Here is a 27,966-nt window from a genome sequence, read left to right as displayed (position 1 = left end):
GTTTATGTTGATTGTCTGTGATTTTTGGCGGTTCAAAGGTTGTATCACCATCCACTTGCATTTTAAAGACCTACTTAGCTAAGATACTCTTCTATTTTTCTTTTTCTATTTTTTTATTTTTTTATAAAATAATAAGCTTCACATTTCTGCCTTTAAACCCTCCAAAAATTGGCCTCATTTACTTCCATTGTAAGTGCCTCACTGTAACCCAGATTTTTGCCTTTTTTTAAAGAAAAGGTGGGACGCGGGCCTGGGTAGCTCAGCGAGTATTGATGCTGACTGCCATGAGTTTGAATCCAGGGCATGCTGAGTGGCTCCAGCCAGGTCTCCTAAGCAACCAAATTGGCCCGGTTGCTAGGGAGGGTGGAGTCACATGGGGTAACCTCCTCGTGCTCGCTGTAATGTGGTTCGTTCTCGGTGGGGCACGTGGTGAGTTGTGCGTGGATGCCGCGGTGGATGGCGTGAAACCTCCACACGCGCTAAGTCTCCACGGTAACGTGCTCAACAAGCCACGTGATAAGATGCGCGGATTGACGGTCTCAGACGCACAGGCAACTGAGATTCGTCCTCCGCCACCCGGATTGAGGCGACTGACTACGCCACCACGAGGACTTGGGCATTCCAAATTGGGGAGCAAAAAGAAAAAGAAAAGGTGGGACGAGTCAAAATACATTTTTGTGGTAATCAACATTATGCCGCAAATGCTGCAGATTGATCTTAACTTTAAAGTCCCACCTATCTGAGAGATTGCCCAAATATCAAATAGATAAGTTGGGCTTCCAAACAAACATGCCTTGATTGAAAGCCCAGTGTAAATGTCCTGTTGTTATCCTTCCTTCCAGTCATCTGCCAGGTCACACACTCAATGATGTCATTAACTGCTCACAGTCCCATATGACATTGCTCCCACGACAACCATCTGGCAAGTTGGCCCATGCAACTGACAGATGTGTGTAAAACTACTGTAGATTCACACTGAATCAGTCTCTCTCACACACATTGGTATAAATATCTTTACAAGGACTTTCAACTGACTTTTATTGTTTTTATTTTGAGCTAACAATATTTTCTAACCCTACCACTAAACCCCTTTTAAACACCTAGTTCATAGGTCTTAAAGTATGATCAATTTTGAGAATCATATCCTCCAAGCTCAAATTCCAATATCATATTTTTGAAATAGTTGTTGGCTAAACAAGTGAACACTACACTAGTACAAAACTTGTACATTAAACTACAAAATTACTTTCACACTTTTTATTGTTGTCACATACTGTATGTTGAATAGCTTTTAGAGACAAGAGGGTTATGTATTATATGCATTCAGGTAGTGTAAAGGAGATGAGTTGGCAGCCGTTCACGCTTCACTTCCTCTTTGCTGCAATATGTAAGATACAGTAAAGAAATATACTGCAGTGTGTAATCTGAGTGTGTACTGTGTATAGTGCAGTGGATTTTAAAGGGTCCTTGCCCCACCACATATATGGCCTTGTCAAGCTCAACATAAAGCACCCACTCAGCGTATTCCTGCGGCACTATTGTCACGGCAACTGCTGAGGTCCATCACTCGCCCTGCAGATTCATTGTCGCCATAGCAACATCCTCTGTGACTGCTCGCACTCTATAGCCCGCTCACTCAGCAAAAAAAAAAAAAAAAAAAAAAACACCTTCTCTTGAATGGCAAGACAGATAAGGGCATGTGTGGGGAAATTAAAGAATCTGATAGGCTGCGAGTGAGATCATCCGCATATTAAAGAGGTTCTATCGTAGTTTTGTCTCTAGCTGCACAAAAGCTGTGCTGAATGTCAATACTGGAAATTTCATCTTCTACAGCCTCTAGAGGTAACCGCATCCACCCCTCCCCTAACTACGCTTACAGCATTAATGTAGAAAGAGAGAGAGAAATCTTAGCTTTGTACTGCACACACTAGTTACAGAATGAACGAAAGGAATACAAATCACTCGATGGACAAAGAGACCGAACCACACTGGACCTTGGTGTGGACTTCAGACTTCAGAGAAATGTTCTGTTTGCCTCAATAAAATACAAAAAATACAAAATGTAAATATAATAATATAATATTTATGAAATATATAATATTTAAAATCTAAAATATTTACAACATAATATTTAAAATAATTATGTTTATGCATTATGAGCCAACATGAACAAACAATAAAAATTCAATTAAAAACTGACCAAGATTAATAACTGATGTTCATCATTATTGTTCATTGTTAGTTCATGATACATTATTTACAGTATAATGTTAATATATATATATAAACTCATTGTAAAGTATTTCAAATAAAATAAAATAAAAAAAATAATGAACTCATTTTATGGAATATGAACTAACATGAACAAACAATGAACAAAAATATACTGTATTTATAAATTAAGATTAACCAAGATTAATACCATAACTACTGTTAAACATTATTGTTCATTGTTAGTTCATGATACCTGATATATAAACTAAAATTAACATATACATCCTTATTGTAAATTATTGCAAATAAAATAATTCATTAAGTTTATACAGTGCATCCGGAAAGTATTCACAGCACTTCACTTTTTCCACATTTTGTTATGTTACAGCCTTATTCCAAAATGGATTAAATTCATTATTTTCCTCAAAATTCTACAAACAATACCCCATAATGACAACGTGAAAGCAGTTTGTTCGAAATATTTGCAAATTTATAAAAAAAAAAATTAAAAAAACGAAAAATAAAAAATCACATGTACATAAGTATTCACAGCCTTTGCTCAATACTTTGTTGAAGCACCTTTGGCACCAATTACAGCCTCAAGTCTTTTTGAGTATGATGCTACAAGCTTGGCACACCTATTTTTGGGCAGTTTCTCCCATTCTTCTTTGCAGGATCTCTCAAGCTCCATCAGGTTGGATGGGGAGCGTCGGTGCACAGCCATTTTCAGATCTCTCCAGAGATGTTCAATCTGGTTCATGTCTGGGATCTGGCTGGGCCACTCAAGGACATTCACAGAGTTGTCCTGGAGCCACTCCTTTGTTATCTTGGCTGTGTGCTTAGGGTCATTGTCCTGTTGGAAGATGAACCTTCACCCCAGTCTGAGGTCCAGAGCGCTCTGGAGCAGGTTTTCATCAAGGATGTCTCTGTACATTGCTGCATTCATCTTTCCCTCGATCTTGACTAGTCTCCCAGTTCCTGCCACTGAAAAACATCCCCACAGCATGATGCTGCCACCACCATGCTTCACTGTAGGGATGGTATTGGCCAGGTGATGAGCGGTGCCTAGTTTCCTCCAGACATGACGCTTGCCATTCAGGCCAAAGAGTTCAATCTTTGTTTCTCATGGTCTGAGAGTCCTTCAGGTGCCTTTTGGCAAACACCAGGCGGGCTGTCATGTGCCTTTTACTGAGGAGTGGCTTCCGTCTGGCCACTCTACCATAGAGGCCTGATTGGTGGAGTGCTGCAGAGATGGTTGTTCTTCTGGAAGGTTCTCCTCTCTCTACAGAGAAATGCTGGAGCTCTGTCAGAGTGACCATTGGGTTCTTGGTCACCTCCCTGACTAAGGCCCTTCTCCCCCGATCTCTCAGTTTGGCCAGGCAGCCAGCTCTAGGAAGAGTCCTGGTGGTTCCAAACTTCTTCCATTTACGGATGATGGAGGCCACTGTGCTCATTGGGACCTTCAATGCTGCAGAAATTTTTCTGTACCCTTCCCCAGATCTGTGCCTCGATACAATCCTGTCTCGGAGGTCTACAGACAATTCCTTGGACTTCATGGCTTGGTTTGTGCTCTGACATGCACTGTTAACTGTGGGACCTTATATAGACAGGTGTGTGCCTTTCCAAATCATGTCCAATCAACTGAATTTACCACAGGTGGACTCCAATCAAGTTGTAGAAACATCTCAAGGATGATCAGTGGAAACAGGATGCACCTGAGCTCAATTTTGTGTGTCATGGCAAAGGCTGTGAATACTTATGTACATGTGATTTTTTCCATTTTTTATTTTTAATAAATTTGCAAAGATTTCAAACAAACTTCTTTCACGTTGTCATTATGGGGTATTGTTTGTAGAATAGTGAGGAAAATAATTAATTTAATCCATTTTGGAATAAGGCTGTAACATAACAAAATGTGGAAAAAGTGAAGTGCTGTGAATACTTTCCAAATGCACTGTACATTATGAACTAACATGAACACAGTAAACAATAATACATGTTAACAATGTTAACATATACAACTTTATTGTAAAGTGTTGCCAATAAATAAATAAATATTCATTAAGTTTATGAAATATGAACTAACATGAACAAACAAGGAACAGTAATATATTTATAAATGAAGATTGACCAAGCTTAATAACTGCTGTTAAATGATATTGTTAGATCATTAAAACAAATGTATAATGTTAACATATACAAACTTACCGTAAAGTGTTACAAATAAAATTAAAATTCATGTATTAAATATATGCATTATGAACTAACATAAACACACAATGAACAATAATACATTTATAAATTAAGATTAACCAAGATTAATAACTGCTGTTGAACATTATTGTTCATTGTATGTTCATGGTAATGTATAAACTAATGTTAACATATACAACCTTATTGTAAAGTGTTGCCAAAAAAATTAAATTAAATAAAAAATAAAAGTATTTATTAAATTTATTCATACTGTACTAACATAAAAAATAATATTATATATACATTGGCAGCCAAAAGTTTGGAATAATATACAGATTTTCCTGTTTTGGAAGGAAATTGGTACTTTAATTCACCAAAGTGGGATTCAACTGATCACAAAGTATAGTCAGGACATTACTGATGTAAAAAACAGCACCATCTCTATTTGAAAAAAGTCATTTTTGATTAAATCTAGACAGGCCCCATTTCCCGCAGCCATCACTCCAACACCTCATCCTTGAGTAATCATGCTAAAGTGCTAATTTGGTACTAGAAAATCACTTGCCATTATAGCAAACACAGCTGAAAGATATTTGGTTCGTTACATGAAGCTTAATATTGTCTTTGTGTTTGTTTTTGAGTTGTATTAAGTGTATTAAGGTCAATATTAGGTGAAAAATGGCAAAAAAAGAAACCGCTTTCTCTAGAAACTCGTCAGTCAATCATTGTTTTGAGGAATGAAGGCTATACAATGCTTGAAATTGCCAAAATACTGAAGATTTCGTACAAAGATGTACACTACAGTCTTCAAAGACAAAGGACAACTGGCTCTAACAAGGACAGAAAGAGATGTGGTACAACTAAACAAGAGGATAAGTACATCAGAGTCTCTAGTTTGAGAAATAGACGCCTCACATGTCCTCAGCTGACAGCTTCATTGAATTCTATCCGCTCAACACCAGTTTCATGTATATCAGTAAAGAGAAGGCTCAGGGGTGCAGGCCTTCTGGGAAGAATTGCAAAGAAAAAGCCACTTTTGAAACAGAAAAACAAAAAGAAAAGGTTAGAGCGGGCAAAGAAACACAGACATTGGACAACAGATAATTGGAAAAGAGTGTTATGGATCTTAACCCCATTGAGCATTTGTGGGATCAACTAGACTGTAAGGTGCATGAGAAGTGCCCGACAAGACAGCCACATCTATGGCAAGTGCTACAGGAAGCGTGGGGTGAAATGTCACCTGAGTATCTGGACAAAATGACAGCTAGAATCCCAAGGATCTGCAAAGCTGTCATTGCTGCACGTGGAGGATTTTCTGATGAGAACTCTTTGAAGTAGTTTAAGAAGTTCTGAACATTTATTTCAAATTGTAATAGTAATTTTTCACGTTATTAATGTCCTGACTATACATTGTGATCAGTTGAATGCCATTTTGGTGAATAAAAGTACCAATTTCTTTCCATAAGAGCAAAATTTGTACATTATTCCAAACTTTTGACCGCCAGTGTATATATATACAGGTGCATCTCAATAAATTAGAATGTCGTGGAAAAGTTAATTTATTTCAGTAATTCAACTCAAATTGTGAAACTTGTGTATTAAATAAATTCAATGCACACAGACTGAAGTAGTTTAAGTCTTTGGTTCTTTTAATTGTGATGATTTTGGCTCACATTTAACAAAAACCCATTAATTCACTATCTCAAAAATTTAGAATATGGTGACATGCCAATCAGCTAATCAACTCAAAACACCTGCAAAGGTTTCCTGAGCCTTCAAAATGGTCTCTCAGTTTGGTTCACTAGGCTACACAATCATGGGGAAGACTGCTGATCTGACAGTTGTCCAGAAGACAATCACTGACACCCTTCACAAGGAGGGTAAGCCACAAACATTCATTGCCAAAGAAGCTGGCTGTTCACAGAGTGCTGTATCCAAGCATGTTAACAGAAAGTTGAGTGGAAGGAAAAAGTGTGGAAGAAAAAGATGCACAACCAACCGAGAGAACCGCAGCCTTATGAGGATTGTCAAGCAAAATCGATTCAAGAATTTGGGTGAACTTCACAAGGAATGGACTGAGGCTGGGGTCAAGGCATCAAGAGCCACCACACACAGACATGTCAAGGAATTTGGCTACAGTTGTCGTATTCCTCTTGTTAAGCCACTCCTGAACCACAGACAATGTCAGAGGCATCTTACCTGGGCTAAGGAGAAGAAGAACTGGACTGTTGCCCAGTGTTCCAAAGTCCTCTTTTCAGATGAGAGCAAGTTTTGTATTTCATTTGGAAACCAAGGTCCTAGAGTCTGGAGGAAGGGTGGAGAAGCTCATAGCCCAAGTTGCTTGAAGTCCAGTGTTAAGTTGCCACGGTCTGTGATGATTTGGGGTGCAATGTCATCTGCTGGTGTTGGTCCATTGTGTTTTTTGAAAACCAAAGTCACTGCACCCGTTTACCAAGAAATTTTGGAGCACTTCATGCTTCCTTCTGCTGACCAGCTTTTTAAAGATGCTGATTTCATTTTCCAGCAGGATTTGGCACCTGCCCACACTGCCAAAAGCACCAAAAGTTGGTTAAATGACCACGGTGTTGGTGTGCTTGACTGGCCAGCAAACTCACCAGACCTGAACCCCATAGAGAATCTATGGGGTATTGTCAAGAGGAAAATGAGAAACAAGAGACCAAAAAATGCAGATGAGCTGAAGGCCACTGTCAAAGAAACCTGGGCTTCCATACCACCTCAGCAGTGCCACAAAATGATCACCTCCATGCCACGCCGAATTGAGGCAGTAATTAAAGCAAAAGGAGCCCCTACCAAGTATTGAGTACATATACAGTAAATGAACATACTTTCCAGAAGGCCAACAATTCACTAAAAATGTTTTTTTTATTGGTCTTATGATGTATTCTAATTTTTTGAGATAGTGAATTGGTGGGTTTTTGTTAAATGTGAGCCAAAATCATAACAGTTAAAAGAACCAAAGACTTAAACTACTTCAGTCTGTGTGCACTGAATTTATACACGAGTTTCACAATTTGAGTTGAATTACTGAAATAAATGAACTTTTCCACGACATTCTAATTTATTGAGATGCACCTGTATATATATATATATATATATATATATATATATATATATATATATATATATATATATAAAATTAAGATTAATAAAGTTTCATAACTGCTGTTAAACATTATTGTTAATTGTTAGTTCATGATACATATACATGATACCTGTATGATGTTAATATATACAACCCTATTGCAAAGCACTGCAAATAAAATCATAAAATAAAACTGACCTAGAGTCTTAAACAGAAATAGAAATCTTAAAACAAGCACAGGAATGAGACCAAACTAGAGCACCTGTTGGAGCTACTGACTTAATGTGAAAGGGTGACAAACTCCCACTAGATAAAACCAGTCCAACATTTAGTTAAAAGCAAGACATTTTTGGTTACTAACTAAACCATCATCAATCCATTTTTAAAAACCAGAGTCTCAATAATACAAATTTCAAAACGCACCTCTGTCTGAATGCAGAAATGAAGAGGTGTGGCACATTAAACATGTCTCGGCTGTGAGGTGTGATTTTGTTCAGTCTGGTAGCACACAGGGGGCAGGAGATTTATGGAGAAGTGCACAACCACAAGACTGCTGGCAAATACAGAGGAAGAGAAACAAAATGGCCCCTTCTCTTTGTCTCATTCTCTCTCTGCCTGCATTATTCTGGAGAGATATCGCAATGATGGGGTGCGGGCATGTTTGTAGACAGGGAATAATTATCTCTCTTATAAAATGTTAAACAAAATTGCAATCCTGTCTAATCAAGGGAGTGAACATTTCTTACACTGAAAAGAGTCAAGTGAAAAATCAAACTGGCAGTTATTTTTATAAATGGCCATAAAATCTCCATAAGCATATATTTATTAGTGGTGCTTGCTAGGGAGAGCATCGATATTATTATTGCTCTTACTTATGGTGAGGGATTTGAATAAACCCCTAACTCTAACTTTGGCACGTAACTCATCTAGAAGCGTTATAGGGTATGAATGATATCATAAACTTGTGGTTTGTTGAGTAGAGGGTTGCTACTTTTCTAAATTACTTCAAACTGAAGGATTTTACCTCCTGGATGATTAAACAAGCAAAAAATCTGACTGAAAGAGGGACCTGAGACATATCTAAGGACCAGCATAACATACAGACATGGGAGTGGGCTCTTTTGACTTGGACCAGAAAGTAACCACCTAGCAACCACCTAGAACACCCTAGCAACCGCATAACAATACAAATAATTCAGAACACCTTAGTAACAGCATAACAACACCCACAGGCAAAAACCACTTACATTTTCTTTAAAAATCGATTGATATGCAAAATATCATTAATATACTGAGGTATGTGTTAATTATCACAGGTGGTGCAGAGTACAGTGTAGAGAGAGTGACTGCTTGGTTGATATGCATCAGAACCCACAAGGAGCTGTAAGCATGTTAGCGCATACATACTGTAAACTCAATAACCCCCGCACACACGCTCACACATTCACAATCACACCTCCGGAAGGACGCGCCGACTGGCAGACTAGTTCATCCCAGCTGGGCTCCGTCTTTGTGCAGAGATGTGGTTGCCTAGTAACCAGCCATAGCAGCTGCCGATAGAGAGAGGAGAGAAGGAGAGGAGACTAGGGCAAAGGAGATAACTCGTTGGGAATACAGTAGATATTTGATGCATTTTATGAAATACTGAGAATTGTAAGTGTATTACATGCCTTTGATATTTGATATTTAACATTGCCATTGATATTTGATATTTAACATTGCCATTGATATTTGATATTTGACACTGGGTCGTACAGTTCGATGTCTCTCTTTCATCTTTGATTTTCGTGACAGTACTGCCCATGTAATGATTTGTCATGTGAACTGTCCAGTAATCACTGACCATGATTCGAAAGGTCAGCTGCAAATGGGGTCAAGTTTGAAAATATTTGAACTTGTGTTACGGTGCTTGACCTGTGTATACATCAGTGCCAGTGGTAACGCTGTAGCTTGACACTTTGCTCTATAGAGTTGAATGCTTTGGGGAATGAGACAGGACTTTTAGTCTCAGTGTTAGACGCCACACTCGCAGACCGTTCACAGAATATGAAGCACAACAATGGCAAAGCTTTCTCAAAATGGCAATATAAAATCTGATTGGCTGGCTTTACGCACAGGATTTTTATCATCCCGAGACATAGTTGTGTTTACACATTGCTACAATAAGCAATTTCAACAATTTGCGAAAGACTTCGATGTTCAAGGCACGAAGCCTTTAAAATATACAATAATGAGCCAAAACATTATGACCACCTGCCTAATATGCTGATGGTCCTTCGGCATGGACTCTAAAAGACCCCTGAAGATGTGCTTTGGTATCTGGCACCAAGACATTAGCAGCAGATCCTTCAAGTCCTGTAAGCTGCGAGGTGGAGCCGCAGTGAATCGGACTTGTTGGTCCAGCACATCCCACAGATTCTCAATCGGATTGAGATCTGCAGAATTTGGAGGCCAGAACAACATCTTGAACTATTCATCATGCTCCTCAAACCATTCCCGAACAGTGTGTGCAGTGTGGCAGAGCGCATTATCCTGCTGAAAGAGGCCACTGCCATCAGGGAATACCATTGCCATGAAGGGGTGTACCTGGCCTGCAATGATGTTTAGGTAGGAGGCACGTGTCAAATTGGCATCCACATGAATGGCCGGACTCAGGGTTTCCCAGCAGAACATTGCCCAGAGCAACACACTCCCTCCACCGGCTTGTCGTCTTCCCACAGACAAATGTCTGGCTACACAAAACGTATCTGAACACTTTTGGACAATTAACAATCACACATTCCATTGCATTAGATAAAAAATATCAAAACAAATAGCATCTACAAACAAATGATGCTAGATGGTTTTTTTTAGAACTAACATCATATTTCTTAGTCAATGATTTTTAACCAATTGGATCCAAGGTGATGTTTAGTGGATGTATGAAGTCAGTTCCCCTCAAGTTCTCACAGGTGTCCTAACAGTGTAGCCACAGGTGTGGTTTATTACATTAATGTGTCATTAACATTTGACCAAAAGAAAGTGTCTTAATTTTGTATTATTTAAAACATAACAAACTTCTTATAGTGAAATGTTTTTGTGCTATTTTCTTTCAAATAAATTGATTTTTATATTTTCATTTAATAATTTGGCTGATTAGTTCAGTATCTGTTTGCGATCTATAAACCAGAATAAAACCAGCTCCGGAGCAGGTTAGCATATGTTGCTATGGTGGTGAACACCGGTAAAACTGACCCGCCTCCTTGAGACCAAAAATCCAGAGTTTGCTCAAACTAAACTCAAACTTACCTGGGTAGCCACTGAAACCAGCTTCGTGCAACAGGCCACTGCACATTGCTCTATCCAACTGTCTTTAAACAACTGTTTTTATTTTATACAGTATCTATCTATCTATCTATCTATCTATCTATATATATATATATATATATATATATATATATATATATATATATATATATATATATATATATATTTATAGACATTCATGCATTAAGTATCCAAATACTTTTGGGGCCACTGTATTTTACCCCTGCTGTGAAGCAGTGGAGTCTTAACAAACCTTCACTTCAATACCACAGCCGGATGCTAAGAGCTTGCTGTTGTCAGTACTTAACTGTGCGAGACATATGTGACTCCACTGGGACCACAGCAAATGCTGCAATTACCCATATCAAAGAAGAGTGTGTGGGACAGAAAGCAGCTTGACTTTAACTCTGCAGAACACACTTATCCTATAATCTCCATCTGTTAGCGTGCATTCGTGTGTGTTGTGCATTGTATTAATACAAAGAAAACACATTCACACAGAGCTAAGAGACTGGCAAACCCTTAAGAGACACAAACCTTAGAGTGAAAAAGAGAGAGTTTGAAGATATTGCAAATGCCTCATGGCAATTGAGGAACCTTGAACAATCGCTGTCTGACTTATTCTTTCCTCCATTTTTCCGTTTTCCCTGAGGGTGTTGGCTTTCCTTGGTTTAAACAAGTGCAGGTAAAATTTAATCTGGGGAGAGGCAGATATAAAAAGCAAAAGAGAGAGAGAGATATAGGTAGAGCGATATCTTGTGATTATTCAATTCTATATTATTTGTATAGTGCTTTTCGTAATACATATTTTTCTAAAGCAAATATTGAACAGGAATTTGCAGCAGGATGAAGGACTTTTAAAGGACTTTTTTTAAGGACCAACAGCCTTTAGTTTATGCAACAACCTGGGAAAACCCAACAAATTGCTACTTGCTATTGCTAGTAAAGCAGGTGGTATTAGGGGGATGGGACGTTCCAATTCTAGAGAGCATATTGGACAAAAATTTAGATATGCCCTTGAGTGCAAGTGATGCATATTTTTGGTCAATATTCATTTGATCTTCTAAATATCTGCTTGTTTATTAACTTTTAAGAGTCCAGTAGTATAATAGATGACCTCAAGGCTAACAGACATGGGGGTGGGGGGGTAATGGAGCAAGATGGTCTGTCAGTTTAAATTCAGTCCCACCAGCTGGTAGTCCAGTTGATCAACCATCTATATCAGTTTGGAGCAGCAAATCACAGTAAATGACCAGTTTGGACCAATTAGGAACCCTGTAAACCATGCAGCTGGATTTTCGAGAGTCTCCTGACCTAATCTGGAATTTAAATTCCAAATGGCCTTCAAGATAATACATAAAATGAGATTTATTGATTTGTGGAGTCAATATACAAGGACATCCTACTCTGTATTCAGACTCACGAGTTATCAGATCCTGGATAACTATTCCCCAATGGGTTATAGGAAACTTAACCTGACATAATCAACTTGGGTAACTTTTACATCAACAAAAGGTCACTTGGAGTAATACACAAGGTAACGAAGATTGGCTCAATGGTCAACTGACATCTGGGCAAGTCTGGGCAAAATCTATAAAGATTTTTGAGTGAGTCAGATACTAGATACTAGCGGGATAATTAATTCCATAGCTCAACTTGACCAGGCATTATTTATGCTGCATTCAGAGGTTGGGAATATCCGAGCTGAAATTTCCCACTTCTGTCCTCAGTGAGTTTGAGTCAATCACACGTCACAGTCACATGTACACATGTTAAATACAATGGCATGCACAATCTTTCAGATGTCAGCTTGCTGGCTATCTAGTGCAGTAGTTATTTAACAAGCAAAATAGGTGAAAATGTAGGCATCGATTGATACACAAACAATTCTTCTTAACATACTCTTGTATATTTACTGTATATTGCATATTCAAAAATGTCATGCAATAAAAATGCTTTAAAATATGTTTTTATGTTTAAAAAACCCAGCTCCACCATAGCCATCTTGGAAATGATTTCAAATGACGATACTCGTTGAAGTCAGGGTGGATCGATCTACCCCAGCTCCACAAGTCAGATGTCTGACTTTGAGTGGCGTTTCAGTCATTATTTGGAGGTGGGAAAATTCCGAGTTCTGAGTTGTCTGGAATCCACCATTAGTTACCTTACATCCAGTCCAAATGATGTGTGACATCACCATTGCTCCATTGATCACATTAGCAAGACCATATCATGCATAAGCACTCATACTGCATACTTGTTTTAAAATATATTTCGCAAAACTTCAGCTAAAGTAAAATATCCTGAATCTGTCATTGACATATTGCTGTTGCGTAGCATATCTTATTTCAGTAATTTGGGATGAACAGAAATTTTGGCCAATAATTTTGGCCAATAATTTTGGCGTCTACCCTGCTGGGTCTTGAGGGTAAAAGTCTGAATATTTATCTTATCTGAATATTGCAGGTCTGAATTCTGCTCTCCAGCTCTTAAGAACTCATTAGGAAGCATTCATGGAGTTCTGCTTGATCAAGCAAATACAAAGGCTACAAGGAAGGACAGAAAAGGACATATTGAGATAAAGGGGGGAAGGAAAATAGCACGCACGAATGTAAATAATAAGAAGATACAGTAGAAGAGAGAGTGACAAAAAGAGCAAGGGTCAGTGAAAGAGAAACGAGAGACAGAGGTTAACAAAGTAGGGTCAAAACCCTCCAGTTCTCCAGATGCCCACTGCTGTGGCTTTAATCATTGATTTTATCAAAGTTAAACAGACATAAAGGATTAAGATCCACACACACACACACACACACACACACACATCAAACAAATATCTAATGATTAAATAATTATAAATATTTATATTGAAATAATTATAATTACTGTATATATGTAATATATAATAAACATAATAATTTAGATAATTAACATACATTAAAGCCTATCTTTGGCCGACAGTCCACAGGAATCCATTTTGCTATTGAATTAGTCAATTTATCCAAGGTAGACTTATTATGAGGGCTTTTCTAAGGATGCGTCAATGTACACATGCATCAGACAGACGCTTTTGGAGCATCTTACTTTTGTTGTGTCGCATCATAAACACAGCATTTTTAGGTCACTGTCAATTTAAACATAGTTTGAAATTTAGAAAAACACGGCTTGAGACCCTGCATTCGGAGTTGCACTCTGTCCAGCTCTGTTTGAATGGAAGAACACGTCCTCATCTTGTGCTGTCTGCTGTCAGTGTAGATTGTTGCCTGTACAGTTGGAGTTGCGCTTACTGCCCCCTGGTGACGGAGATTAATAAAACTATGAAGGTGGTACTTCAAGGTTGAATTCTTCCGATGATAGGATAATTCCTTTATAAGGTCTGAGGGCATGATTAATTGCGTACATTTTTTAAGGAGTTATTTTTTTATATAATTAATCACACAGAATTAACTTGTTAAATCAACAACACTAATATTTAGTTACATTGTTTTGTGGACCATGCGATTCTGGATTCTGGATTTAAAATAGACGGAGAAATAAACTACAAAGGTTGTAAGCTGGAAATCGATTACTTTAATCATACTTTTTTGTCCTTTATGGACTGAACAGGCCTCTGTTTTTCATCAAACTCCTTTTTAAGATTAGACCTTTAACAGACCTTTATATGGTGTATTATGGTCTACAACTGTAGGTCGGAGTGGGTTTGACCATTTATTATGTTGTTCTATAGGAATGCTAATTGGCTCCTACCAGATTTATATTATGTTAACATCTATTTATCGATCCTAATAATTGAATTTGTTAATTTTGGGAGTGAGTTTAAGAACAAGCTACAGTACATTCACGCAATATGCTTTAACAGCATGCTGGAAAAAACAGATCATACCAGCTTAACGTGGTAAAGCTAGCTTTTGGAGCATGGTAGTTGGTTCATGGGGTGTTTACCAGCTCTAACCACCAACCAGGTCCACCAGCTGATTAGCCATCTAGACCAGCTTGGACCAGAATAGGTTTTTAGCTTGATTTTCCAGCAGGAGCAAGAAATTGGTATTTTGGTTACTGGCACTGCCAAGAAACATTAATTTAAGGAGACAATAGAAAATAATTTACAGGAAGCCAAATATAAAATAGAAGCATTCAAGAACAATAATCAAATCATGGCAAAGTTAGTGGTTTGCACTGTGAACCAAAAGCTTCCATTAGCAAGAGAGTGAATGAATGACTACAATATATTTGCCCCGACAGACAGACTCCCTCAGGAAACATATTTGATTATTGTGGTGCATGTGTGGTGGTGGCATAGTGGTGGTGGCAGTGCATGTGTAGTGGACCAAAGCACTGAACTGGTAAACAGAAGGTTGTTGGTTTGATCCCCACAGTCACCACCATTGTGTCCTTGAGCAAGACACTTAACTCCAGATTGTTTCAGGGGGATTGTCCCCATAATAAGGGCACTGTAAGTTGCTTTGGATAAAAGTGTCTGCCAAATGCATAAATGTAATGTGTGTGTGTGATATTGGATTGGTTTACTTATTTGTATAATGACTGGCAGCTAATTTTCAAACGCGTAAAAATAAACAAAGAGAAACAAAAATAATATGTTCACATACACACTTAGGAATTTGATTTCCGGTTCAAGAGAAAAGTTTTGGTATTCATGATCATGCCATATGGTTATCTTTGCATTTTAGAGCGGCTTTCTGTGTAACATATTGGGTATGCTTGGAATGGTATACTACCATGCTACTTGTGGTATTTTAGCGGTTTTTATACTGTCCACAGTATGAAAATGTTTTAGATAGTGTAGAATACCACAATACTACATTTGCTAAAATGTGCGGTATAAGACAGAGTAGACTGTGTGGGATACTTTGTGCAATTGAATACTGCTTCCCCAGCTACTTAAACAAATAGCATGAAGTATACGGTATCTACTGTGTAGTATGCTGTATGCATTTCGCTACTATTCCATTCCGAACATAGTGCACTCCCATACTTGTGTAGTCTTCCATACCTGTTTTCCATCCAGCGTGTAGATCCTCTTTACCACTCCACTCTCTAGTTTGATGGCCTCTGTGATGTCAGTGAGCACCTGCTCGAAGGAGTGCGCCGTCTTCTTGTTGAGCAGCACACGGACGGCCTTTCGTGGCTTCACCCCGCTCCTCATCACCGTCACCAGCTTGGGTCGCACAAAGTCCTTGGTCTCCCTCGGCTCGCTGGCGGCACGGTTGGCCAGCATCTTCTGGCTGGCTGATGCTTTCACATTGACCGACCAGTTGGGGTTCACATTTTTGGTGTAGTCGACTTTTTTGTAGTAGTTCTCAGAGGCACACACGTAGCTCTCACCTGGAGAGGTGGAAAAGACCAAGAAGAATGGTTCAGTGAGGAATTAAAACCACCTCCACACATTTTTATTACATATTGTTGGACCGCTTTAGTTTCAGTGACTATTGTTGCTTTTCAGTGTATCACTGGACCTGATTTTGACATTGTAAACCAACTGGTTTACAGCTGGTGGACCACATAGGAACAGCAACAAACCAGCTATCATAGTAAGAGCTGGTTTTGTGGTGAAGCTTATTGATCTGATGGATCTAAACATTGGACAAAAGCTCAAGTAAACCTCAATTAAAAGTAAATTACAGCCCAAAACAATAAACGATCCTTCTCAAGCATACTGGCAAAACATGTCCTACCAAAAGGGTCTTCATGCACACCTCCAAAAGTCTCGTAGAAAACAAATTTCAAATTTGTATTTTGACATCCTGTACGGGGGTGGTGTGGGGGGGTGTCTTCCATTCCAGTGGAAATTTTGTTAGGGTTAGAGTTAGCACCATACAATACAATACACAATATAATTTGACCATTTGCTTCACTTGTCCTTGGGGGGACATGGGGGGAGGGGATGCATTTACTCTGGTTTGAGTGATCTAATTGCAGTGCATCTCCAAGACATTCCCTATTTTGAACTACACTCACTTAACACTTTATTAGGAACACTATGGTCCTAGCAAAGTGCCTGACATAGTCTTCTGCTGTTGTAGCTCATCTACCAAAAGGCTTGATGTGCTGTGCATTCTGAGATGCCTTTCTGTAAGCTCGAACCATTCTAGCCATTCTCCGTTGACCTCTTTCATCAACAAGGCATTTCCGTCCGCAGAACTGCTCTCACTGGATGTTTTTTGTTTTTTTCACCATTCTGAGTTAACTCTAGAGACTGTTATGCATTAAAATCCCAGGAGATCAGCAGTTACAGAAATACTCAAACCAGCCCGTCTGGTACCAACAATCATGCCACAGTCGAAATCACTGAGATCACATTTTTTCCCCATTCTGATGGTTGATGTGAACATTAACTGAAGCTCCTGACCCATATATGCATGATTTTATGCACTGCACTGCTGCCACACAATTGGCTGATTATATAATTGCATGAATAAGTAGGTGTACAGGTGTTCCTAATAAAGTGCTAAGTGAGTGTTTAGCTTTTGTTCACTTGTCCACCCAAGATGGATGTTAACATCAGATGTAAACGGGGTCAGACAAGAGTGAAATGAGAACTAGGAGATGAAGTAGAGCTCCTCCAGCCCCCACTAGTCCTGATCTGATTTTAATAACTTGCATGATGGATGCAGACAGGCCCATAATCAATAAACCACTGGCAAATCCAGAATTCAATCATGTAAAATGAATTCTAGGCCACGCAAAAATGTCTCGCCATGATTTAGTATTACGTTTATGTATGCATGTGTGTACAGTCAAAGACAGCGTCATGAACTCCTTCTGTTTCACAAGGTTGGGTTAAGGATGTCTTGAGGAGAATGCTATAGATTATTTTGATACATGCTATAGGGTCACTTGTGTAAAAATGATGGTTTCTTGGTCCACTGCACAACAGCAATATACTGCACATGACTCTACTGCAGTGCCTCGAAATCTCAAAAACTCATCCAGGGAGTAAAAATGTGAGAATGAGATAAGATGGTTAAGATAAATAATTTAAATATATATAAGGATTACTTAGTTCTGGAAGTATGATATCGCTTACCCTGCAAATGAAATGGAGGAAGGTCTTTAACTTACAAAAAACAAAAAAGTACTGTGATGGTACTATGATACATTCCATGGCACTTGGATATACAATATACCATGGTAATAAATGATTACCATTTTTATATACCATAGTATTTACATGTTGATACATTTTCTGTGATTATTTAAGGCCACAGTCATCACTTCATTCAAAATTAAGACAGTCTGACATTTTTCATTTTCCTGGCTGCAGAACCTCTGACCCTTCATGAAATGAGTCTGATCATAACACAAAACACAAAACAAAGCTGAAAAATTATGTTAAACCTAAACTTGTTTTTGTTATTATAGCGGCACTGTCTACTGCATCAATGGAACTGGCAAAAAATAAAAATTATGTTCATTTTTTCTTGCTTGATTTCATCACAGATCATTTCTTATTATTCTACATTGCATTCTTGATTGACCACTAATGATCCACCCACATTGCCACTCATTCAATATCTCTCCTACACTCCTTCTCATTCCTCCATCTCCTCTTCCATCCATCATATGGAGCCTCATTCCAGCAGCTTCTCTGGATCCTAAAGCTTCTCTTAAACCATCGATCATGTCCAGGCTTTGGGATAAAAAAGGCAAACCCCTTATCTTTTGTAGTAGCCGGAAACACACACACACATGTGCACAGAGACTCACACGCACAAACATGCAGTCAGGAAGGACATCCATCACTTGAGGGCTGTAGCTTAACCGCAGTACTGGTATAGAGATAATGAAGTGTGGGATACTATAAATAAAACAGCTTTACAGTACGTTTTTTTTCTGTGCATTGTATAAGCAACCATACAACTGACTAAAAGTAGCTATGCAACTAACCTAACTAAATTTTCAATAGCGTGAAACTACCCTCCTGAACCTAAGCCTAAGCTGATATTGTCTGGTTTCAACTGGTCTCCCAGCCTTACTAGCTGAAAAGTGCTCAAAACTTCTCTAAAACCACCCAACAGACCAGTCTGACCAGGCTGTGAGAACAACTAAGACCACCAAACCATATTAGGATGGAGGAAGCCATTTTTGTTGTTGCTGTTGTTGTTGTTATTGTTGTTATTTTTTCAGAAGGGTAGTCCAGCTGTTTTCAAAACACAGTAGTTTTTCCAGTAACTAGCTACTTTTAGTGGTCAAATGCTACAAAATGCTTACAAAATTGCTGTCTTTGGTCACATCGTATTGCGTCCACAGCTTTATAGTTCTCCTAAAATGTCCACATTCCCTGTCTCATAAGAAGCATTGGTAAGTCTGATTCAATCCAATGAATCAGTTCATTTGGACAGTTCATTTAAAGGGGTCATGACATGCCTTTTTTGTTTTTCAATATATTCCTTGAGGTACACTTCTAATATTAGTAAAGTGTTTTGCACAAATAACAGTCATATATGTGTAAAACATGATCATTTTACACCCTCATTCTGACCCGCTCAGTTTTGGTGCTGCTTCTCCTTTAAGACTTGACAGTAAATGCCCACTGTTATGATTAGCTCTCTGCTCTTGACTGATATGCTCTCTCTACTTGCCATCTCACTGCTCACCATTGCTGGGCGGGCTACGGAAGTGATAAGGTAAAGCAGGCGTTGATGTGTTGTTGTGGAGGCGGTCAGATGCAAATCTCTACCACAGTGTCAATGTGACATCACAATGTCGAGAAAGTAGAGAAACAGTCATTTTGGCAGCTTGGTTTCAACAAAGGAGGAAGTTTTGAGTTCTAAAAACATACAATATGTTTTTATAGCACAATGACATCTTCTATGTCAAAAGATACAGGAAAATTAGATTCCACATGTCATGACCCCTTTAAATGAACTAGCTAAAAAAGCAATTCACTGATTCTTTTGAGTGTTTGCACCAATGACTGAGCCACAGATTACATTGTTTTTGTAGGGACATACAGAATAATTTTATATAAATCTATACAGTTGTATAGATAATGGGCTTTTCTAGTTTTATTGGTGGTATTTAGTGTGAACTGATCGGTTCATATGCTGTATTATAATCCTCGTTGTTTTTATTCCAGATATATAGTGCTCTGATTAAAAATATATATATCATCAGATATACTGAGTATATATAGAGGGATATGCCTCCTTAAATAGCTGCAATGTAGTTACTGTATAGCTACTTTTTATTAATAGCTTGTTGTGTAGCTAACTACTTTTTCAAAAGAGTAGCTTGACTGTAGTTTAACTACTTTAAATTATGAAGCCTGTAGCTTGAAAAGCAACAGTTTCAAAGTAGCTTCCCCAACACTGATCAGCACCACATCTAGGTGCATGTATACATACATACAGAATACACATGCACACACACAGTATACACTGGTTATCTCTGAACGGTGGAACAGAGAAAGATGTGAACACAAATAGAGGGGGAGGTAGAAAGAAACAAAGTGAGACACAAAGCTAAAGAAAGAGAATCCAAATAGAGAAGAGAGTAAGTGCATTATCATTATTGTGTCTAGAGGAAGACACTTAATTTCAGGTTGCTCCTGATAAATTGTCTCTGCCATCAGAGTACCAGAAGTTGATTTGGGTAAAAACATTACAGCTTCTGCCTGAACACACACATTCTGCTTGAATTTGAGAGAAGCAAGCAGAAATCAATCTGTTATTTTTTAACTGATACTCAAAGTATTGGAAGTCAAAGTATCAATAATACAACAATTACGGATGTACAATATATTGGTCAACATATTGATATAATCCAATATTAGAACTTTGGTCTGCAAATTATACTAGGGCTTATTTATTTATTTATTTATTTATATATTCATTAATTTAAAGGAGTACACACTTTGTTTTATGCCAGTTTATGCCCGACGTGGTCTTCTGCTTTTGTAGCTCATCCGCCTCAAGGTTCGATGTGTTGTGCATTCTGAGATGCTATTCTGCTCACTACAATTGTACAGAGCTGTTATCTGAGTTACCATAGCCTTTCTGTCAGCTCGAGCCAGTCTGGCCATTCTCTGTTGACCTTTCTCATCAACAAGATGTTTCCGTCCACAGAACTGCCACTCACTGGATGTTTTTTATTTTTGGCACCATTCTGAGTAAATTATAGAGACTGTTGCGAATGAAAATCCCAGGAGATCAGCAGTTACAGAAATACTCAAACCAGCCCATCTGGCACCAACAATCATGCCACTGTCTAAATCACTGAGATCACATTTTTTCCCCATTCTGTTGGTTGATGTGAACATTAACTGAAGCTCCTGACCCGTATCTGCATGATTTTATGCACTGCACTTCTGCCACACGATTGGCTGGTTAGATAATCGCATGAATAAGTAGGTGTACAGGTGCTCCTTAGTGCTCAGTGAGTTTATATTGGACTTTAAGAATAAAAAAGGTTAAAAACAAAACTAATCTCAGTTTATCCGTTGATCTTAATTGATTCTTGAATTATCCTCATCAGTTCTCGGCAGGAATCTCGAACACATTCCTTTAGGATCTTCTGACTAAAGCAATCATCGTCTAGACATTTATACATGTGAGAAATATTTTAATTTTTAAAAGCACTTACTAGACAAGCATGAATGGGGATACCAGGGTGTGTGCTTGTGTCTGTACGGAGCATATGCTGTTAAATGGAGAAGAGGTGCAGTTGACATGCAGATGTATCCACACAGCAGCAGATCAAACAGAATATCTGAGCTCCAGACACACACTCTGGTTTTGTGGTAAAGTGAGTGTGTGCTACAGATTTTGAAGGCTTCCGCTACCAGCTACATTCATCTCCCATTCAGCATTCACTGACGAGGCAGATTTGCTCTGTAACAGATTCTGCCTTACAAGAGGAAAACACCTGTTACGTCCAATTGCTAAAATAGTTTGGTGGACTGAAATTCACAGTAATGTAAAAATTTTAATGGAGAAAGAACACTACATCCATGTATCAAGCAAAATCAATTCCATCTATAGATTATAATCTTTACATTATGGCTGTGTCTCGTTTGGAAGGCTGCGTCCTCCGGAGGTTACATTTGTCGGCCGCATACGTCATCAAGGCTGTCTCGTTTCAGAAATGCGAGTAGGACACTTCGAATGCAGCCTTCGAATGTAACCTTCTTTCACGGAAATTCGGAGGATACATGAATTGTATCCTTCGTGGGCACTCACAACCCACAATTCTTTGCTTCAACGGAAATGTCGAAAAACAATTACGCCAATTTGCCCGTAAATATGATGTTCAAACGCAAGGAATGTTAATTCCCAAGTTGAAGTACCTCAATAGACGGGTGCAGAGTATATAATATGTATAATTATATTAACATATAATTAAATTAAAGTTCAGTGCATCCGGAAAGTATTCACAGCACTTCACTTTTTCCACATTTTGTTATGTTACAGCCTTATTCCAAAATGGATTAAATTCATTATTTTCCTCAAAATTCTACAAACAATACCCCATAATGACAACGTGAAAGAAGTTTGTTTGAAATCTTTACAAATTTATTACAAATAAATAATGGAAAAAATCACATGTACATAAGTATTCACAGCCTTTGCCATGACACTCAAAATTGAGCTCAGGTGCATCCTGTTTCCACTGATCATCCTTGAGATGTTTCTACAACTTGATTGGAGTCCACCTGTGGTAAATTCAGTTGATTGGACATGATTTGGAAAGGCACACACCTGTCTATATAAGGTCCCACAGTTAACAGTGCATGTCAGAGCACAAACCAAGCCATGAAGTCCAAGGAATTGTCTGTAGACCTCCGAGACAGGATTGTATCGAGGCTCAGATCTGGGGAAGGGTACAGAAAAATTTCTGCAGCATTGAAGGTCCCAAGGAGCACAGTGGCCTCCATCATCCATAAATGGAAGTTTGGAACCACCAGGACTCTTCCTAGAGCTGGCCGCCTGGCCAAACTGAGCGATCAGGGTAGAAGGGCCTTAGTCAGGGAGATGACCAAGAACCCGATGGTCACTCTGACAGAGCTCCAGCATTTCTCTGTGGAGAGAGGAGAACCTTCCAGAAGAACAACCATCTTTGCAGCACTCCACCAATCAGGCCTGTATTGTAGAGTGGCCAGACGGAAGCCACTCCTCAGTAAAAGGTACATGACAGCCCGCCTGGAGTTTGCCAAAAGGCACCTGAAGGACTCTCAGACCATGAGAAACAAAGATTGAACTCTTTGGCTTGAATGGCAAGCGTCATGTCTGGAGGAAACCAGGCACCGCTCATCACTTGGTCAATACCATCCCTACAGTGAAGCATGGTGGTGGCAGCATCATGCTGTGGGGATGTTTTTCAGCGGCAGGAACTGGGAGACTAGTCAGGATCGAGAGAAAGATGAATGCAGCAATGTACAGAGACATCCTTGATGAAAACCTGCTCCAGAGCGCTCTGGACCTCAGACTGGGGCGAAGGTTCATCTTCCAAAAGGAAAAACGACCCTAAGCACACAGACAAGATAACAAACGAGTGGCTCCGGGACAACTCGGTGATTGTGCTTGAGTGGCCCAGCCAGAGCCCAGACTTGAACCCGATTGAACATCTCTGGAGAGATCTGAAAATGGCTGTGCACCGACACTCCCCATCCAACCTGATGGAGCTTGAGAGGTCCTGCAAAGAAGAATGGGAGAAACTGCCCAAAAATAGGTGTGCCAAGCTTGTAGCATCATACTCAAAAAGACTTGAGGCTGTAATTTGTGCCAAAGGTGCTTCAACAAAGTATTGAGCAAAGGCTGTGAATACTGTGATTTTTATTTTTTCGTTTTTTATTTTTAATAAATTTGCAAAGATTTCAAACAAACTTCTTTCATGTTGTCATTATGGGGTATTGTTTGTAGAATTTTGAGGAAAATAATGAATTTAATCCATTTTGGAATAAGGCTGTAACATAACAAAATGTGGAAAAAGTGAAGCGCTGTGAATACTTTCCGGATGCACTGTATAAGACTAAAAGTACACCTGTAAAATCTATTTTCTTTTCTCTTTACATCATTATAACTCTCCTAAAATTTACCTCATACATTCCTTTCTAAAGGGACTTTGTTCCCTTCTCACTCAAAGCGCTCGCACTTGTTAAAGAGTGGCATGCTCTCATAACAACTATGTTACATTCCGTTTCCGTTTGTCCAATGAAGGCCATCTTGTTTAAACGAGACTTGTTTAAAGGAGGACACTCGGTATACTGCAGCCTTCAAAGGACACGTCCTACCTAGCACGCAGTCTTCCAAACGAGACACAGCCTTTATCTTTTTTTAAAGGTAGGGATGCCCTGATCTAGAAATTCTGACAGATATTAATAGCCAAAAATTATTTTAATTACATATAATGATTGATAATATAATTCTTTACTGTTTTGCATGTTTTCGTAAATGCCAACAACTTAAATTATCATCATTATCAAAATGATCAGTTTATTTTGCGAGAATGAAGGGCTGATTGTATATTACCCTGCTTACTACATTGAAATAATGACATATTGATATATTTTATTAATCAATAAGAAAGTGATACAAGCATAGCTGAATGGGACAACAGTCAGTTACACAGTTTATTGGCCACTATACAAAAAAGTTGACCACAGAATGCTGTGATTGACCAATCACAATCAAGTACTCCAGAGAGCCATGTAATAAGCCCTGCTTCCAATATCAGCCAAATCAAACTTATACCAATAATGAATTAACACAGGCCAATAAAACTGATATTCTGTGCATCTCTACTTAACGTACAAACGTTGTTTCTCCATGTGGACCATCTGCGCAGGAGGAGTACACTAGCATTGGCTCCCTATGGCTCCATGTACATTCATTCAGTTTAGGGTCGGGATTAAGGTAATCACAGGTTAAACACACTGTATGACTGCTAAACCCTCTGACCTTTGACCCGTGGCTCTGATTAGTGAGCAAGGGAAACAGATCAGATGCACACAGAGAAGAGGCATTTGAAAACATGCTCTGGTTTTCGAGGCACGAAAGTCAAATTATTCAAAATAGCTACAAATCTGATCGCTTTCCAAACAGCACTGTTGAAAACACATGCCAAAACTACTGCACCTTGCGTGCCAACTGTACACATGAGAGCTAAGACATTTACATACACTTGCACTCTTTGAGATTCACTCTAAATGAACACGTATGTGTTTGTACAGACACATGATTACAAAATGAAGAAAACTAAGTGTAAACATTTTGTGTTAAAAGAAAGAGTTAGCCATGTTAAACGTATTTTATATATAGCATCTGTCCAATTCTGTCTTCATAGATGTATTAGATGTGTATGAGTGTGACTGTACAGGATTATAAATTGGTATCACGCGTAAATGGGCAGATTACAGTTGGCATGGCGACCAGACAGCAAATTTGGCAGCTTACTACGTCCAGGATGACCAATTGGCTCTTAAAGCTTATCGCAGGTGGCCAGTGTGTGTTTTATTAACACTCTCGTCCCACACACAATAATACTATTATTGCAATAATAATATAATTTGCATAGAACTAATTAGTAAATGTAGTTAAATATTTTGTAAATCTGAACATATAGTTTATGTAGTACAAATGTGAATATATAGTTATAAATCCTCAATGTATTGTTGTTAATGTGAATATAAATATATTTATAAATTTGAATATATAATTATAAATCCTGAAAATATAGATGTAAATATGAATAACTATTTATAAATGCTGAATATGTAGTTGCAGATCTGAATAACTATTTATAAATTCTGAATATGAAGTTGCAAATCTGAATATATAGTTATAAATTCTCAACGTACTGTTGTTAATATGAATATATCTATTTATAAATGCCGAATATGTAGTTGTAAATCTGAATATATATTTATAAATGATGAATATGTAGTTGCAAATCTGAATATATATTTATAAATACAAAATATGTAGTTGCAAATCTGAATATATATAGTTATAAATCCTGAAAATATAGTTGTGAATATGAATAACTATTTATAAATGCTGAATATGTAGTTGCAGATCTGAATAACTATTTATAAATTCTGAATATGAAGTTGCAAATCTGAATATATAGTTATAAATTCTCAACGTACTGTTGTTAATATGAATATATCTATTTATAAATGCCGAATATGTAGTTGTAAATCTGAATATATATTTATAAATGATGAATATGTAGTTGCAAATCTGAATATATATTTATAAATACAAAATATGTAGTTGCAAATCTGAATATATATAGTTATAAATCCTGAAAATATAGTTGTGAATATGAATAACTATTTATAAATGCTGAATATGTAGTGTAAATGTGCATATATAGTTATAAATCATCAACGTATTGTTGTTCATATGAATAACTATTTATAAATGCTGAATATGTAGTTGTAAATCTAAATATATATTTATAAAACCTGAAAATATAGTTGTAAATATGAATAACTATTTATAAATGCTGAATATTTAGTTGTAAATCTGAATATATATTTATAAAACCTGAAAATATAGTTGTAAATATGAATAACTATTTATAAATGGTGAATATTTAGTTGCAAATGTGAATATACAGTATAGTTATAAATCCTGAACATTTATTTGTATATATCAATATATATTTATAAATCCAGAACATATAGTTGTAAATCTGAATATCTATTTACAGTATAAATGCTGAATATGTAGTTGTTAATGTGAATACATACTGTAGATATAAATCCAAATATTTAGTTGCAAATGTGAATATATAGTAATGAATCCTGAACACATAGTTGTAAAACTGAAAATATATTTATAAATCCTGAATAGCAGAAATGTCATTTGGGATTTTTCTTTCCTATGAGCGCACAAGGTGTCCATTCAACCAGTTCATTCACAAAGATTCTCTAGAATTCTTAGAAACCTCATTGTCTAAACTCACACTCACAAGCACTCACCTTCCTCAAGCTCGTCCAGTGTGATAATCCTGCGTGATCCATCGATGGTGAAGATGTATCTGACCCCTTGTGGCAGATTGATGTGATCAGACAGCGAGCGTGTAAGATCAGCCAGCAGAGCGTCAAACGTGCGAAAACGGTCACTGGCCACAGCGTACACGATGCCCTTGAAGTAGCGGTCGCCGTTGCGGTAGAAGCGCACCTTCTTGGCCTTCTTCTCATTGGTCAGGGCCTGGAGTGTGCGTGTCCTGTAGAAACTGCAGTGGGCGCTGTGGGTGGGGCTCGGGAGGCCATTGGCCCGTCCACCCCGAGGGGTCCGAGACGTCTTGTCCCGCTCATCAAAATGGCCGAAGTCCAGCTCCATGGCAACAGTTTCAGAGGGGGCGTCCATAGTGGTGGTGAAGAGAGGTCTTATAGTGAGGAATTATGGGTCTGTGCAGAATAAGAAACAAGACACAAGTGGCAGACAGAATAACTTGACTGGAAATTGAGAAGGAATATTTCAGCTGAATTGGTTTAATGTTGATAAGGGACTTCTAAAGGCGCCATTATATTAAAATTGGAGTTTGGTGACTTTTAGTCCTTGTCTGTTAACTTTGAGGTCATTTATTTGCTACTATACTCCAAAAAGTTGACAAAATTCCCTTTTAGCAGATATACACATTTAAAATGTCCAGTCTTTCTCTTCCGGAAAAGTTTACCAAAAATATTAATGACTCATGCTGCACTACAATGATTTTTGCTCTCCATAATAAGAATTTCCAAGGAACCAGCATGGTTCAATAATGGCCAGTGTTGGGTGTAATCCAATTACAAAGTAATTAATTAATGTAATCTAATTACATTTTTAATACATAAAGTAGTGTGGCACAATCAGATTACAGTTTTTGAATTTCAATTAAATTAATTACTGTACTTGGGTTACACATATTTCTAATAGGGGTGTAAAAAAAATATTGTATCGTATCGTACGATAAAACGCTCACTATACAATATCATATGTATCGTATGATACATAAACAAACACATTATAGTGTATTTAAAACCAAGCAGTGCAATACTGAGAGCTGCGGAAAAGTCTCCTCCCCGGAGAGGCGGCGCTGAGCGTTTACTGAAAAAACAGAGCAACACACTTACAGTACACAGGCGAGAAGATCGATGGCAAAGGGCAAGTAGATTGTACTGTAGTGTTACAGCTTGTTGAATT

At 38.0% G+C, this 27,966-nt stretch overlaps 1 protein-coding gene across 3 annotated transcripts in view; it reads right to left on the bottom strand.

Annotated features, from left to right (window-relative positions):
• LOC127417132 (neuronal migration protein doublecortin-like) overlaps nt 1–27,966 on the bottom strand; it is a 104,343-nt gene that overhangs the window by 55,198 nt on the left and 21,179 nt on the right. For all 3 annotated transcript variants that reach the window (XM_051656837.1, XM_051656847.1, XM_051656857.1), the window contains exons 2-3: nt 26,760–27,191; nt 15,825–16,156 (exon numbers count right to left, since the gene is read on the bottom strand). In XM_051656837.1, coding sequence (XP_051512797.1) covers nt 15,825–16,156; nt 26,760–27,150 — 723 coding nt within the window. In that variant the 5' untranslated portion in view covers nt 27,151–27,191. The remainder of the gene's footprint in view (nt 1–15,824; nt 16,157–26,759; nt 27,192–27,966) is intronic.

The sequence above is a fragment of the Myxocyprinus asiaticus genome, chromosome 3 (genome assembly GCF_019703515.2).
Source record: "Myxocyprinus asiaticus isolate MX2 ecotype Aquarium Trade chromosome 3, UBuf_Myxa_2, whole genome shotgun sequence".
In the NCBI taxonomy this organism is placed as follows: domain Eukaryota; kingdom Metazoa; phylum Chordata; class Actinopteri; order Cypriniformes; family Catostomidae; genus Myxocyprinus; species Myxocyprinus asiaticus.
This window is presented reverse-complemented; position numbering and strand designations above follow the sequence as displayed.